Raw genomic sequence first — 15668 nt, forward strand, 5'->3', positions numbered from 1 at the left:
CTTTAAAGTCTATTGTGATAAAGATTATTTTCGAATTTTAGGCTTTAGGGTTTAAAATGCTAAAATTATTTTCAAAATTTAGATACTAAATTAATAAAACCATCTCGTTAGTCTAATGGTCAGGGATCGTATAGACTTTTAGTCTAGTTTTTAATACTAGAATAAGTCATTCAGTTTAATGACAAAATACCATAAAAAGGGTTATTTTCCTAGAGAGCTATACAACGTTGCTGTGGATGCGTTTGGCTTCCATCAATCCTATACATTGGTACACATACCTGCTGGAAACGGACTCAGGTAAGCTATGTTTTTTATTTGCTAAGATGCGTGCTATGGATGGCTTCCCTACTATCGATACATCGCATACTTGAGCTGCGCATCTTACTCGCACAGCTATATAGTTTTTTTGTTTCACAGCTTAGCTACTACATCTTCGTAGCATAACTATATAGCAACTGAAAGTTGGTATACAATTTCCATAACATTTTTTTCTATAAATATTTCTTACCGTTTTTTAAGTAAATTAATTATGTATTTCATTTCTAGAATGGTTATCTACAAACAAGATAGTTAGGACAATCTTTAAATTCTCTTTTTCTCAACTCTACATAAAACTCTCTTACAATGAATTATTACTTACAGAATTAAAAGATCTTCAAAGAAAAAGCGTGGGCGAAAACAAGCTTTACCTTGTAAAAGATAAGAACTAAATCACCTTTCACCTTTACCTTTTAGCTTGATCAAGTAACTATTTAAAATGTTAATGGGACAGTTTTTCTAAAAGAAAGTTTGCTTTTAACATTATTAATTTGAAAAGGCCAACAGGGTCTTGGTAGCGTGGTTGAACTATATTTTTCTTTTTAAAGAAATTGTGTAAAAATGCATAGACTTTTTTAAGGACTTTATCTTTTCATTTCATTAAAGACGAGCAAACATACTCCTGTCATTGTCTCAATAGTTTAAAATACAAAGCGAGGATTCTTTGAGTCGCTTTGACGCCTAAAACGGCTGAACCGATTTTGATGAAACTACTCAAGAAAGCAGCATTCATAATTAACTTAGGTTTTAAAGACCTAGCGGGGTTACTGGGACACCGGCTCGAAAATCAGGAGTAGAAACGGGTTGGTTTTCAGTCAGTGGGAGTCTGACATTTCTTCTCGACTCGCCCAAGACAGGAGAAGTCATTGGATGATTTTCGCACCTCAAAAAAAGGTATTGAAGAAAATATTGTTGATATGTCTCAAGCAGCAATAGATCACGAGATATCCATCGACTATATGCAGCTATTATAATCATACACATAAAAACGACACGAGCGTAGAAAGATTTTATAAATGACTAAGTAAAACACATTTCTCAAGTTATACTCACAGTTAGAATAGTTTTAAAGTGTTATATTTGTATGAAACATCAATGTTTTAGTATTTAGAATATGTCTACGTCAGACTGATGTAAGCCGCAGTTGTTATTGTTGGCAACCAACGATAAAGGCCTTTCACACAATAAAGCGTGGTCGCAGCGAGTTCCCGAGACAACTTGATTTATTACTCAATTTTCAAATTACTTCGTGTTCTCGAAACAAAGAAATTATTTGGATGAAGCTGTAAATTGTTAAGTTCTTTCTTAGTTTGTGTTTTATGATGTCGAAATTTTCTGTTGTTGTGAAATGGATTTTAGATTGGATAATCCAGAATCCATTTCACTACGGCAGAAAATTTGATATTAAATTTGTTGTAAATGTATGTCATACATTGTATAGTATCTTATAATACGTAGTTAAGGTTGCTACTTTTCTTTTTTAACCGACTTCAAAAAAAGGAGGAGGTTCTCAATTCGACCGTATTTTTTTTTATGTATGTTAATCGATATCTCCGGCAGTTATAGACCGATTTGAGAAATTCTTTTTGTGTTTGAAAGAGTACGATGTCAGTGTGGTCCCATATAATTTTTTTTAAAGTCTGACCATAAATATGGAAGATACTCCAGGGAACTCCTCAAAAATGAGCAGAATGTGCTCTGCATTTGAGTTTAAGTGATGTATATTAGCTTATCTTTCTGAGTAACCATAAAATTCAGGACAGATAGTAGCATATCTGGTATAGAATGATGGGTAGCTTGATGTGCTGTCTGATTTACATGTGTATGTAGGTACTTAATCTGTTTGTGTTTGACAAATGCATATCTCTGGCAGTTATAGTCCGATTTGAGAAATTCTTTTTGTGTTTGAAAGAGTACGATGTCAGTGTGGTCCCATATATTGTTTTCAAAATCTGACTATAAATGTGGAAGATAAACCAGGGAACTCCTTAAAAATGAGCAGAATGAGCTCTGCGTTTACGTTGAAGTGATGCATACTAGCTTATCTTTCTCAGTAGCCATAAAATTCAGGACAGATAGTAGCATATCTGGTATAGAATGATGGGTAGCTTGATGTGCTGTCTGAGTTACATGACTGTATATGTAGGTACCTAATCTGTTTGTGTGTTTGACAACTGACTATGTATGTAGCTTATGAACAGGTTACTGTTAGCTGTCGGCTCAGCAGATCATAAGTAAGGGTATCAGGTTAATATACATTTGAAAATAATGTACCTAATTATGCGTCAATATGGATAGATATTAATATTATTCATTTAAACGGCGCTGTCTCATATGAGCAGCGCGTTTAATAGGTCGACCCATACTCAAATAAGTTATTCACTAAAAATCAAGAAATAAAAAACAATTTTAACAAAAAAAAACCGACTTCAAAAAATAAATATTCCAAAACAAATTAATATGCACTAAAAAGTAAAAGAAATAATTGCGTATTTTTCAACAACTTAATAGATCAACTAACTTTACTAACTCATCACACACATTATAATGTAAGTAGGTACAATTATTGTTATTTTTGGAGTCGGTGTCAGCCTAGGAAACGCCAACAACTAGCACGGCACGGGCACGGCACGGGCGGAGTGGTGGTTAAGTACCTACTTACAACTGGTGTAAAACTGTAATGTTTTGTTGTGATAATAGGTAAATAACAAACCTATCTTAGTTGGCTGACACCGACTCCAGAAATAACAATAATTGTACCTACTTACATTATAATGTGTGTGATGAGTTAGTAAAGTTAGTTGATCTATTAAGTTGTTGAAAAATACGCAATTATTTCTTTTACTTTTTAGTGCATATTAATTTGTTTTGGAATATTTATTTTATGAAGTCGTTTTTTTTTGTTAAAATTGTTTTTTATTCTAATACCTAATTAAAAAATAAAGTACGCAAAATAATAACATATAGGTTTACTAACCTATATGTTATAACATCGCACAAATCAGAACCTAATTAAAAACTAGTACCAACCAAAATTCAAAAACGCAACATTTCACTTCTACGTGTGCAAACCCCTTAACCCTGACGTATGCAACTACTCATACGGAAGACATGTAAACCGATGCAGCACACACAAACACAACACGCAATGCTCAAAATATGTGCTCGCAATTTTGTACACAATTTGTGCACAATTTATGCTAAAATCACGTAAATATAACAAAACTTCGTAATTAGTTTGTGTAGCGAAGTTGTATGAAAATAAAGTAGTTAGCAGTTTAGAAGAGGAAGCCAATTAATGCTGTGTTTGCTTTCGTACGATGTTTGAACAAGTTCTATTGTTATATAAATACGTTACTGCAATGTTCGTTTTTAGTTAAACTGCTATTATAAAATTAAATATTCGATAGTATAGGTAATTATTAGTAAATGCCTCGTTAATCTAGTAGCCATCAGCGAGCAAAGGGTCTCCGGTTCGATTTGTGGGTCGAGTAAAATGGTTTACTAATGACAAGCATAAAATGTTTTTGCATAAATTACATTGGTATAAAAATCTGCTTAATTATTATCAATACGTATAATATTATTAGGCAAAAATGTCTTGTCATAATGCTTATTAGCATAATAATTAGGAAGCATAATTTTATCAAGGTTAATGTTTAAACGCATAGAATGATAATGATTGAAACACATAGGTCTGAGTGTCATGTGTATGTGAACTTGTATGTTTGTAAACACACCCAGGAGAAAGCCATAGAGCGGGGCAAGTAAAAAAAAATATTTACTTAAACATGTTTCTAAATAGTTTGTGATAACCACAAAAATGGAACATAATAAAATAATCAGTTTACCACCATAGTGCCAGCAAATAAAGTAAGAGCAAATATAATCAATAAGAAGTAATACTATCTACAATTTACTATCTGGCGTTATTTATTAGGAATAAATATATTATTAAAAATATGTTATTATTTATTAACAATTAGACGTTATTTTTTATTCCACAGAAAATTATGCATTTATAACACAATGCGTTCATAAAATTATACTTTTTTATTATTATGCTAATAATATTTATGCCAATAAGTATTATTGGCAAGACATTTATTTTTAATTATTTATACAAAATGATCATTATACGGATTTTTTATATAAACTATGACTGTATATTTTATGCTGAACTTAAATTTAAAGTAGTCTAAAATGAATTCTGAAATAAAGCCGGAATCCCATTGCAAGAAACAGCATGTTTTAATTTTAATTTTCACACAGAACGTGTAAAAACAAGCAATAGAAACCTTTTTATACACAAAATAATATTTTATTAGTTAAAACACAGTATATCTATACTTAAATATTGCAAATATACTTGAATATAATTTTTGTTACTGAAATCTCTTCGTTGTACAAAATAACTCCCATGCGCTCGATAGATGGCGTTGCCGCGATTAAATTCGAGCTATGGTTTCGTTACCGCGACTTGACTAGGGTGCGGACGGTCGAGGGGCGCTTTAACAAACAAACAGACAAACAGATTTTAGGAAATCTAGCTTTGCCCGCGGTTTCGTCCGCTTTTTATATTTTTGAAAACGGTTGCGGGTTTGCGCCTTGCAACTGTTATAATAAATTGAAAATTGTTTTCAGTGAAACGTTACAAGAATTTGATCAATTTATCTAAGTTATTTCTAACTGATGCCTGATTTTTATCTATTTCAATATAAATTACGTCAATATTATATATTTCAATTTAATTTAAGCTAACTTTAAAAGACATAATGAAACAATCCCTTCATAATATTCATTAATAAAAAATATTTGAGTGTTAATTATTATAAGGCATTTATATTTTTTTATTTGTATAAATGTTATACACAGTTATTTTATTTATGTAAAATTTTGTAGGCATGGAAGGGTATGTAATAATACTTGTCTAATGTTTGCTTACATACTTAGGTGTATAAGATAATATATTATCTTTGTGTGACCTAGATACAACGAATATGCGAGATATGACATTAAAAGGTTTCAAAACTATTGGAAATTCGTGTTTAAAAAGTCTTTGCTCGCCATTAATAAAATTGGAAAATGTTGTGACATTGCATATCATTTTATAAATGTGAACAATTTTCAGGGGGTCGACCTTTAGAGGGATTTTTCCAAAACTACTTTACGGTCACTTCAATTTATTAGTATTTCTTCATTGTTCCGCTAGGGGCGCTAGTTGTACTAGATCCACGTAAAATTGATGCCGAACCAAACTATTATAATTGAGAATTTTAACACATATAGAGAGCGACAACTCCAAATAATAATATTTTATTATAAATGTTGATAATGAAAATAATAATAATTGTGATTTATGCGCAGCGAGATGGAAGGATGTATGTCGTGAATGTTTAAGATTTTGTGAGAAGATGGATGACTGATGAATTAGTTTTAAGTAATTAAAATTATTGTACTTTTTTGTCAAATAACTGTATAATGTATTGGCTTAAGCTATAAAATTATGCATGTTTTTGTACAAAGTAAAAATAAAAAAATAACATGGTTTATTTTTGTTTCGAATTTCGTTTTGTGATCTATCTTTTATTTTGTTCATTTTCTGTTAGTTCTTTATAATGTCTTATTTTATATTTATTCACGTACTTCAATATTTGTACGTGAATATACTGAGCAGCAGGCAACAATGAAGGCTACATGGCAAAAATTCAATATCACCAGATCGATATGAAAATTTGATACTGATTATGATAATGTATCCACGCAATTTATTTTATCGCGACATTTTATCACAAAGTCTTGAAACATACAGTGGAATTACAGTGGGCGGGAACGTACCTGCTAATATTTTTAGAAACTACATAGTATACCGTATAGAGAATCCTCTAATGACTAAATCTAAACCGCATATTTAGTTATCATCTTGGCTAACGATATAAGAAAAATTGATGAAACAGGCCAAACAGTGAATTATTGTCTTTGAGCTAATTTGGACACTCTTTGCAAATAAGGCATTATAACAGCCGCGTCGCATGTCCGTAACATTCCTAGACAACCAACAACACTACAGCTCTTCTGTGGTCTAGGAACATGGAGCTGTTAATTTAATTAAATTTAATTACTTACTTTTATTTATTACTTTTTATTATTACTTACTTTTATTTATTAATTTAATTACTTCTTTAATTTTTTTTTAATTTCACGTTTTCTTTGAAATATTTAGTTGTATTATACTTCTGTGGGCGAGCACTACTTGTAGTTTCATCTAAGTCATATGATATGAGTATATATATATCATATGAGTGATCTCCACACTCTACAGTTTAGATATACCTACATATATTTTAAATATCATGCCTCGTTGGGTGAGGGCAAATGCAATTCTGTGAGGTCAGTGCAATAGTTGGGCAACCGTCTGATGCTACGTGACCGGATCCCGGTATGATATATATTATACCTAAGTTCTTATGTAAAACCCATGAAAAAGGGAAAATTCCTAATGTAGAGTAACGATTAAAAAAAGTAGCATCAAATTTTCCTCCTTTTTCGGGTTCAAGAGAGGTTCCCCTAGAGAACAGATTTCAGCAAGTACAAGCAATTATATTAACATTATACATAACAACTTAATGTATTTTTCAAATTTTCTTTAATAGATTTTCAACTCTATTGCTTTACTACTCAGTTTAGGTTTGAACTTATTATGTTGTACTAACTTTTTTATGAATAATTTTTATTAGCTACAAATTAATTTTATTTCTTAGAAAGATAGAACAATGTTTTATGAAATCTTTATAAAGTTTTATGATAATGTTCTAGTGTTCTTTGTGAGGCATGTGTAGTTTTCAAACTTTAATGTTTTGTTTTAATTTATATTTATAACATTATAAAATTAAATAAAGTTTATATTGTTCTCCAGAGGAGTGAGCGTTTGAGAAGATGTTATATTTACTAGAACTATAAATTAAAAAACTTTAGTATCTTTTATCACCTAATAATTTCGATTGTACGTATAAATTAAAAGCCCAAACTACAAATACTAACTTGAAACTTAATCATCGTCATATATATTTTTTTAATCTGTGTATATTCAATTTTCTTCTTCTAATCTTTCAAATTATATGCAAGAATTATTAAATTAATTATAAAACAGTTTGTACTTTTGGTGCAGATAATTAAGTCGATTGTCGGTTCAAAATTCTCTGCCATATGTTTCTGAATTGACTTTAATGTAAAGTGACGGGTGATATAGCTAAAACTCTGCACATGTGTAGGTGAAAATATATCTTTCTTCTGGAACCTTTTCTCACTGTGACCCTTTTTTTGTGGAGTGGAAATCATCCAATGACTTCTCTCGCCTTGGGCGAGGCGAAAAGAAGTGTCAGACTCTTACTGACTAAAAACCACCCTGTTCCTATTCCTGTTTTTCGAGCCGGAGCCCTGGTAACTCGCTAGGCAGTCCGCAGCTCCGGATCGGTATAATCTTTGGTGGTCCGATAGCTCTTTGAGCGTCGTACGTACGGACATAACAAATCGAAAACGGTTAGAGTAACTCAGTCACATTAAAAAAAATATGACGTAAGAGTAGGCATTGCGTATAACCTTTCGAGGAATAAAAGGATGATGTATTTTTAAAAGTCGCGTTGCTAAATATTCGACCTGGGAATTGAATTGTTTCATTAAACAAATGTAATGACAATAAGCTTCTAAAATATTTTAATGTTAAGCTTTGAGAATTGTTAAAAATTGAGAGCGAAATGTTGGAGATCAAATAATTCTACGTTATCTGTGCCCCGTGGGAGATGTTAGGGCGTGAACACAATACATTAGCACGGTAAATCATGGCAAAATATCGTGAATAGAGGTAACTTTTAGTTGGTCACTTTTTCTCTGAGAGCATTTCTTGATGATATTGGTCTTATGATTTATATTCAGACCAATGCAATAGTATTTCCCCCAATAAAAATGGGATAACAAAACTACTACTTGAACATGCTCTTTGTATTTAATTAAGTTCATATAAAATTTTGTGAGCAAATAATCGTAACCTTGCATTCTCTGGAGGCTTGGCCCCATTAAGTATGATACCTTACATTATTGTATACATATGTGCATACATTGTGTTGTTTGTATATTTTCCCTTTTCCCTACAGTCCTTAAACCATTTACAACAGTACACTGAACTCGTTGCCGCACGTTGTACGCTAATGTGTACCGGGCCTTACATCGGCCGCCATAATCTGCATATTCAAAATTTCCATTTTTCCACTTGTTGTTTTTGTACAGAATAAATAAACGGCTAATCTACTGTGAATTCATATTTAAACTTTTATGAGCCGCTCCTTTTTCCACGGGTACGGGTAAATCTTTTCGCTTTTCGCTTTTCACTCTTTCTATATTGAAGTTATTTTTATTCGTCATTGTAGGTTGTGTAGAAAAATTGTAGCTGTATTTTTAAGGCATTGTTTTAGTATTTCGAAATAATATTTTTTGAAGGTTCTATTGAAAAGACAATTCACGGTTTTATTAAAAAAAACTGCTCTGGCAAAACAAAATTCAATTCAATTCTATTTAGGTTTTCAGTATTAACAAGAAGTCTGGTATAGCGTCCGATAACTAGGAGTCGCCGCAACCTACTTATAGTCCAGTCATTTGGTAGTTTTACCTGGAAAGTTTTCTGGGAGTTTTGAAAATTGGTGAATTTATAGATTTGGGTATGCTCTTTTCGAATTTCAACTTTGCCACCTCGTAAAACCGCCGCTCGCGCCGCCATATTGAAAAAATGGCGGCTAAAAATGGTTTTTTATTAATATCTCCGTTCCGACGCATTTTAAGAAAAAATATTTTTCTACAAAATTAAACTAGAAAAAATTGCCTACAATTTATGTATTGATAACTTTTTCATAAATTCAATAGTTTTTGGCGTACGAGCGCCGCAAAGTATTATTCATCTGCACCACCACGTGTACAAACAATGTGTGTTGTGCAGCAACGACTGTCGCAACTGAGGGCTGGGCTCGCTGTCATTGCAGAGGTAAGTCCCATGTTTGAGGAGTGGCTAGAGAGGCGCCATGGCGTCCTCACCTACCGCCTGACGCAGGTGCTTACCGGACACAGGAGTTTCGGTAGGATCCTGCTTTTGATTGGGCGCGAGGAAACGCCCGAGTGTCACAACTGCGAAGACCGCCCGGAGGACACAGTGGAACATATAACATAACACATATAACATCAGAAACAGGAACCTACCGAAACTCCCCTGTTTGTACAACACACATTGTTTGTAAACGGTTTTTTATTAATATCTCCGTTCCGACGCATTTTACGAAAAAATATTTATTTACAAAATTAAACTATAAAAAATTTCCTACAGTTTATGTATTGATAACTTTTTCATAAAATCAATAGTTTTTGGCGTACGAGCGCCGCAAAGTATTATTCATCTGCACCTCCACGTGTACAAACAATGTGTTTTTTTTAAATGTATCAATTCTTAAAAACTAATTATGATATTGTACGGGACAGTTTGGTTCCTGCACTGTACACTATAATTGTTAGTTAGCGAGTGTGTCCAACATGTAAAACACTTCAAGTAGTAACCCAGTTTATTTCTTTACTAGTATCGTACACAGTAAAAGGTAGGTGATTTCTACATGTATGTCTGTTCAACGTGTTGGTAAGTTGCACACTGAGTATGAAGAAATATTAGTCGTGACAGGTGAACTTGATATTTCGCGCTGTCAGCAGTATTGCAGTAAGGTCAATGTACGTGGACCGTACATACTCCTAACCCAAGCAAAGGATGAGGAGACCATAACCATGTAAGAATCACCCGTACAAAGCAAGAAATTATCAAAAGTATAAAATGTAAACATCAATACATTTAAAATATATAAAGTAACCCACAGTAAAAATAGTAAAAGTAAAAAAATAGTAAAAGTAAAAAACGGTAAAAGTAAAAAAGTCATAACATCAAAATAGATTCTTAAAATTTAAATTCAATGTCGGTGTTGGAATCCAAAGTACGCCTTGTAGGTGGACGGTTGTCGCTCGCCATCCGCTCGGCCCCATCTCGTGACTTCTTCGCAGGCGGACGAACTTGTAGTGAGCGCGACCTGAACAGCCTGCTTATCCCAGCTGCAGGCTGCTTGGACTGCATTTCCACATCGGTGGTACTATGTCGAGTATGATGATTCATATCATCTGTTTTCTTCGTACAATAACCGCGCCTTTTAGCAAACCATGCAATTATTGCCACTCCGATTACAGTCAGTAGTACGTAGGAAATGACGTACTGATGTATATCGTGTGTTGTTATTGTGGTTGGGAGCTGTTCGATACTTTTCAAGTATCGCAGTCTTTCTTCGACGACCGCGATGTCTTTGTTGTGCTTCACTTGCAGCAGAGGTGTTGTGTGAGTATCTACGATGCTGTTTATGGTTTTGTCCAGGGTAGGGACCTGGATATCGTAATCTAATTTAGCGTTGCTGTCGTAATTGTTGTGGGAGTGTATTTTCAGCTCCTTTGTTTGTAGAAGACATCCTTGCTTTAGCGACACTATAGATGACGTATTGATGACGTGCGATCTGACGTCATCGTTGCATACCGTACGTATTGTGCAGGAGTTGCAACATGTCACTAGCCATGTGTTCGTGTTATGTAATTCAATCCAGGCAGTTTCGCATTGCGTTGGTTCTGCAATGCATGGCAAGGTTGAATGCTGACCTAGTAGTGTGGCTTCGCACGGTGCTTTGGCGTTTTGTAAACTAAAAATAGGCAAGCTTCTAATGCAGACGTAATTTTCTGGTCGCCTCTGGATGCAGCGGTTTAGTTCATTTTCGTTGAGTCTGATGTAAGTGTTTTTCTCCAGATTCGCGGCGATGTACTTGAACGACACAGAAATAACCGTCGTTTCGTCTTCTTGCTGTGGGTTTTTCATGGGCAGTGGAATAATCTGGTATACAGTAAAATCCTCATCGCTTGCCAGTGGAATGTGAAGCTCGTACAAGAAGTAGCTCTCTGTTACACGTGCCTTCACGTAAATTAAATTGTAGATATCTTTTGTGTCTTCTTGAATATTGTCTATCGGTAAGCTTAAAGTTTTCGGTAGCTTTCCTGAGATAATTGTCAGCTGATGAATTAAGTTGACTGGAGTAATTAAGTGAACATCCATGCGTCCTTTATAGATATCCAGGAACGTGTTGAAAAAGGTTTCTTGAATGGTTTTCAAGTTTTTCAACAATAAGTGTGCAGCTAGCGAAGTCGAGGTGAGAAAGCTCGTCGCCATGGCTATCTCTATCTCCGATTCAATCCTGGCTAATCTTATGTCAGTTTCGTTCATGAAATTGTTGACAAGTGTAAACTGCTGATCGATGTTGTCTTCGTTTTTCTTCAAGATATCGTTTTCGATTTCAACTATAGAAGTCTGATTCTTTACAAGTTGTAGGATGTAATCTTCATTCTTCCGAACATTCTGAATATCTTTATGATATTGGTCTGCAAATCTCTGGTCCAGAATTCCGAAGAGACTGTTTGCCACATATCCAACTCCGTCGATCAGGCCTCGTTTGCTGCGCCCCGACAAGTGTTTAAGTGGGGCTAGTAGTATCTCGTTGTAATAGTGCAGAATGTCCATTTCGTGCGAAAGTTGACGAATCGTAGTTTGACAAAATCTTGGTTCCAACTTGTTGCAGAGATTCGAAATGTCTTGTAAGTAGTTTTCGAACCTTTGAACTCCACTCCAGTAGGTCGATAAGTTGTAGTACATCAGCAATCTCCATTCGTCGTGTATCAGCTGCACTTTTCCAATGGTGTCGTAGTATATGGGGCGATCACTTCCTAGAGTTGTTATTTGAACACTCGACGATTCTTGTGGGATGACACTACCGTGTATGCTGGCCATCAAGTAGACGAATGGTAGTGTGGTGAACATGGTGACCTTAAACTGTTTCCTTTGCAATTTATTTTAGCGTGTTACGTTGCGGTTTCAATAAGCAAGTGAGTGTTTAGTGACTTGTGGTTTGTATTTATTCATTAAGTTAGTGTAGAGTTTCAATTGGCAACGGTGACAATTTCGTAATAGGTCGCTTCAATGTGCCACCTTGCGTTTTTATAGTTGCGACTCGGACATATCCGTCGCTGCCGGGATGCACTTCGATTATGCGTCCTAGGGCCCACTTCCCTGGTGGGAGGTTGTTTTCCTTTATCAAGACAACATCATCTGGTTTAATGTTAGGTGTGGGTTTCAGCCATTTACTGCGAGCCTGTAGCGACGTTAAGTAGTCTGAGGACCAGTGCTTCCAGAACTGGTGGAACATGTTCTCAGTTAACTGCCACCTTTTACGTAGATCTAGGTTTCGGTCATCTTCATAGCTAGATAGCGGAAGAGTCATAGTTGGACTACCCGTCAGAAAATGGCCAGGCGTTAGGCAGTTGTAGTACTCGTCAGGGTCTTCTGTGAGGGGGCAAAATGGTCTGGAATTCATGCATGCCTCTATTTTTGCCAGTAAGGTCGAAAATTCTTCAAAGGTGAGTTTCTGCTCGCCTAGAACCCGACGTAAGTGGTGTTTCATAGAGCGCACCGCCGCCTCCCAGAGCCCTCCCGCTGTTGGCCACGCAGGGGCGTTAAAATGCCACTCCACTTTCATTCTGCTTATTTCGTTAAAGAATTCAGAGGACAGTTCCATTCTGAACGCTTCGAACTCACTGTTCAGCCATTTTGAGGCTCCAATGAAGTTTGTGCCGCAGTCCGAATAAACATGACTTGGTGTTCCACGCCTTGAACACATCCTCTGGAAAGCACCCATGAAAGCTTCAGTGCTCAAGTCTGAAACCAGTTCAATGTGAACTGCCTTCGTTGTTAAACAAACAAAGATTGCGATGTATCCTTTGGATGTCTTAACGCCTCTTCCTTTGTTTAATTTGACGTCTACATGACCCGTGAAATCCACCCCGGTGTGAGTAAAGGGGCGGGATGGTGTCACACGCTGTGGTGGCAGGTCGGCCATGAACTGGTAGTTTTCCGTAGGTTTGAATCGATGGCAACGTATGCACTGTCGCAACTGAGTTTTTACTGCTCTGTTTCCTCCTATTATCCAATAATGTTGACGGATGAAGGCGAGCGTCAACCGGGCACCACCGTGTAAAGTCGCGATATGTGCTTGGTTTATCAGTAGTTCAGTGAGTCTATGCTTTCTCGGGAGAATTGCCGGGTTTTTCATTCCCGGCGGTAAGTTAGTTTTGTTTAGACGTCCACCGACACGTAAGATACCCTTCTTGTCTAGGTAAGGCGATAATTTGCAAATTTTGCTTTTAGTGGGAATATGTTGATTTTTTAGTAGTAAATCATATTCACTGCTAAATTCTAAACGTTGCACGTTTCTTGTTATTATGTTTGTAGCGCAATTAAGTTCATTGGCCGTCAGCGTTAGGTCATTGTGTTGTTTCCGTTGACCGGCGTCAAATTTCTTCACTTGTTTTGCGTTACTAAGTGAATTTGTTTTGAATCGCACAATCCAAGCTACAATACGCGTCACCCTGTTTAATTCGCTGTACTTGTTTATTAAGTTGATTATTATGTTTTCTGGTTGACTTAGGGTTGGCGCAACGCTTTTTTGTTCTAGCGTAGTTGTAAGTAGGCAACTACGTTGTTCTTCGGGTTTGTTTGGAAACGTTCTCAGTGTTGCAGGTCCGTTCCACCATAAGTGGAAATTCACCAATTGTTTTGGATATAATCCCCTGGTTGCGCAATCGGCAGGGTTGTTTTTTGATTCGATGTAAAACCAATGGGATGCTGGTACCACTTGTTTAATCTTGATGACTCGATTTTCCACGTACTTTTCCCATTTGGATGTCACTCCTTGCAACCACGCCAGTACCACTTTTGAATCGCACCAGGCCCATATAGTTATGGTGTGTTCTGTTAGCGACTCGACGATCTTGCCTACTAGTTGTGATAAAAGTAGTGCTCCGCTTAGTTCAAGTCTTGGCAAAGATAGTTTATGTGCGAGCGGGGCAACCTTAGTCTTTGCAGCAAGCAAGCTTAATTTAGGTTCTCCGGTTTCGTTGAGTGCTCGCGTATAGATGACGCACGAATACGCTTTCTCGCTTGCGTCGCAAAATGCAAGTAGTTCAATTTTGTTATGGATGGTTCCAATCCAGCGATTTATTGTTATTGTTTTCAATTCATCGAGTTGATCTTTCAGTTTTAGCCACTCTTCTTGTATGCCATTAGGTACCGGTTCATCCCACGTTAAGTTCTGCATCCAGACGCTTTGAAAAATAAGCTTGGCTCGTATAGTGACCGGTGAAACCCAACCGAGTGGATCGTATAGTTGTGAAATCTGAGACAGCAAGGCTCGCTTAGTCAGTCCTTTTGGCGAGTTTTGTTTCAGGTTCCAGTTGAACGTAAATGTATCCAATGTAGGGTTCCAGCCAAGGCCAAGTGTTTTCATGCAGTCTTCTTGTTTAAAATCAAAGTTGGTTTTAGAGATTTGGTCTTCTCGTAGATGTTCAAGTAATTTGGTACAATTGCTGGACCACTTTCTTAAGTTCATACCTCCTCGCTGTAGTAGTTGTATTAGGTCATTTTGTAATTGTTTAGCCCTTTCAAGGGAGTTGTGGCCACTTACAAGGTCATCAACGTAGAACTCTTTTTGCAGTATTTTTGCTGCGTCAGGGTATAAGTGACCGTCGTCGATAGCCAATTGTTTTAAAGTTCGCATGGCTAACCATGGCGCGCATTTTGTGCCGTATGTTACAGTCCGTAAAGCATATTCTTGCAGTTGCTCATCCGGGGAGTTCCTCCATATGATCTTCAGGAGTTGCTGCTGGTCTTCGGAGATCCAGATGCATCTGTACATTTTCTCTACATCAGCAGTTATTGCATATTTGTAGGTTCGCCATTTCAGGATAAGGGTTTGAATATCCCTTTGAAGGTTAGGCCCTTTTTCCATGAGGCTGTTCAAACTTTTGCCACTAGAAGTTTTTTGTGCCGCGTTAAAAACCACCCTTAGTTTAGTAGTTGTTGATTGGTCCTTTAGAACACCGTGGTGAGGTAAATAACATTCAAGTTGGTTGGATGTAATTTGACCCGCAGGCTTCATATGTTGTAATTCTAAGTACTCGCGAATAAAGTTTTTGTACATCGTCGATAGTTTTTCGTTTTTACATAATCTTTTTTCTTGTTGTAAGAATTGCGCTATAGCAGCTGATTTCGAACTTCCAAGATCTTTGTCATAGTTATGGTTCATAGGCATTTTCACTATATATTTGCCATCTGAGCCTCGTTTGGTCGTTTCTTGGTAGTAAAGTTCACATTGATCGCTTCTCGGTATGTCTTCCGCACTTGGAGCAAT

At 36.0% G+C, this 15668-nt stretch overlaps 2 protein-coding genes across 2 annotated transcripts in view; one reads left to right on the forward strand and one right to left on the reverse strand.

Annotated features, from left to right (window-relative positions):
* LOC118274442 (galanin receptor type 3) overlaps positions 1-15668 on the forward strand; it is a 97029-nt gene that overhangs the window by 30633 nt on the left and 50728 nt on the right. The gene's annotated exons all lie outside the window — the stretch shown is intronic.
* On the reverse strand, positions 12351-15569 carry LOC118281435 (uncharacterized). The gene has a single exon (XM_035602010.2). It carries the CDS (start codon positions 15567-15569, stop codon positions 12351-12353), a length of 3219 nt encoding a protein of 1072 aa, XP_035457903.2.

The sequence above is a fragment of the Spodoptera frugiperda genome, chromosome 15 (assembly GCF_023101765.2).
Source record: "Spodoptera frugiperda isolate SF20-4 chromosome 15, AGI-APGP_CSIRO_Sfru_2.0, whole genome shotgun sequence".
In the NCBI taxonomy this organism is placed as follows: Eukaryota; Metazoa; Arthropoda; class Insecta; order Lepidoptera; family Noctuidae; genus Spodoptera; species Spodoptera frugiperda.

Excerpts from the sequence above, each read along its gene's own strand:
- LOC118281435 (XM_035602010.2), bottom strand. The coding sequence starts at position 15,569 with ATGCCTATGAACCATAACTATGACAAAGATCTTGGAAGTTCGAAATCA.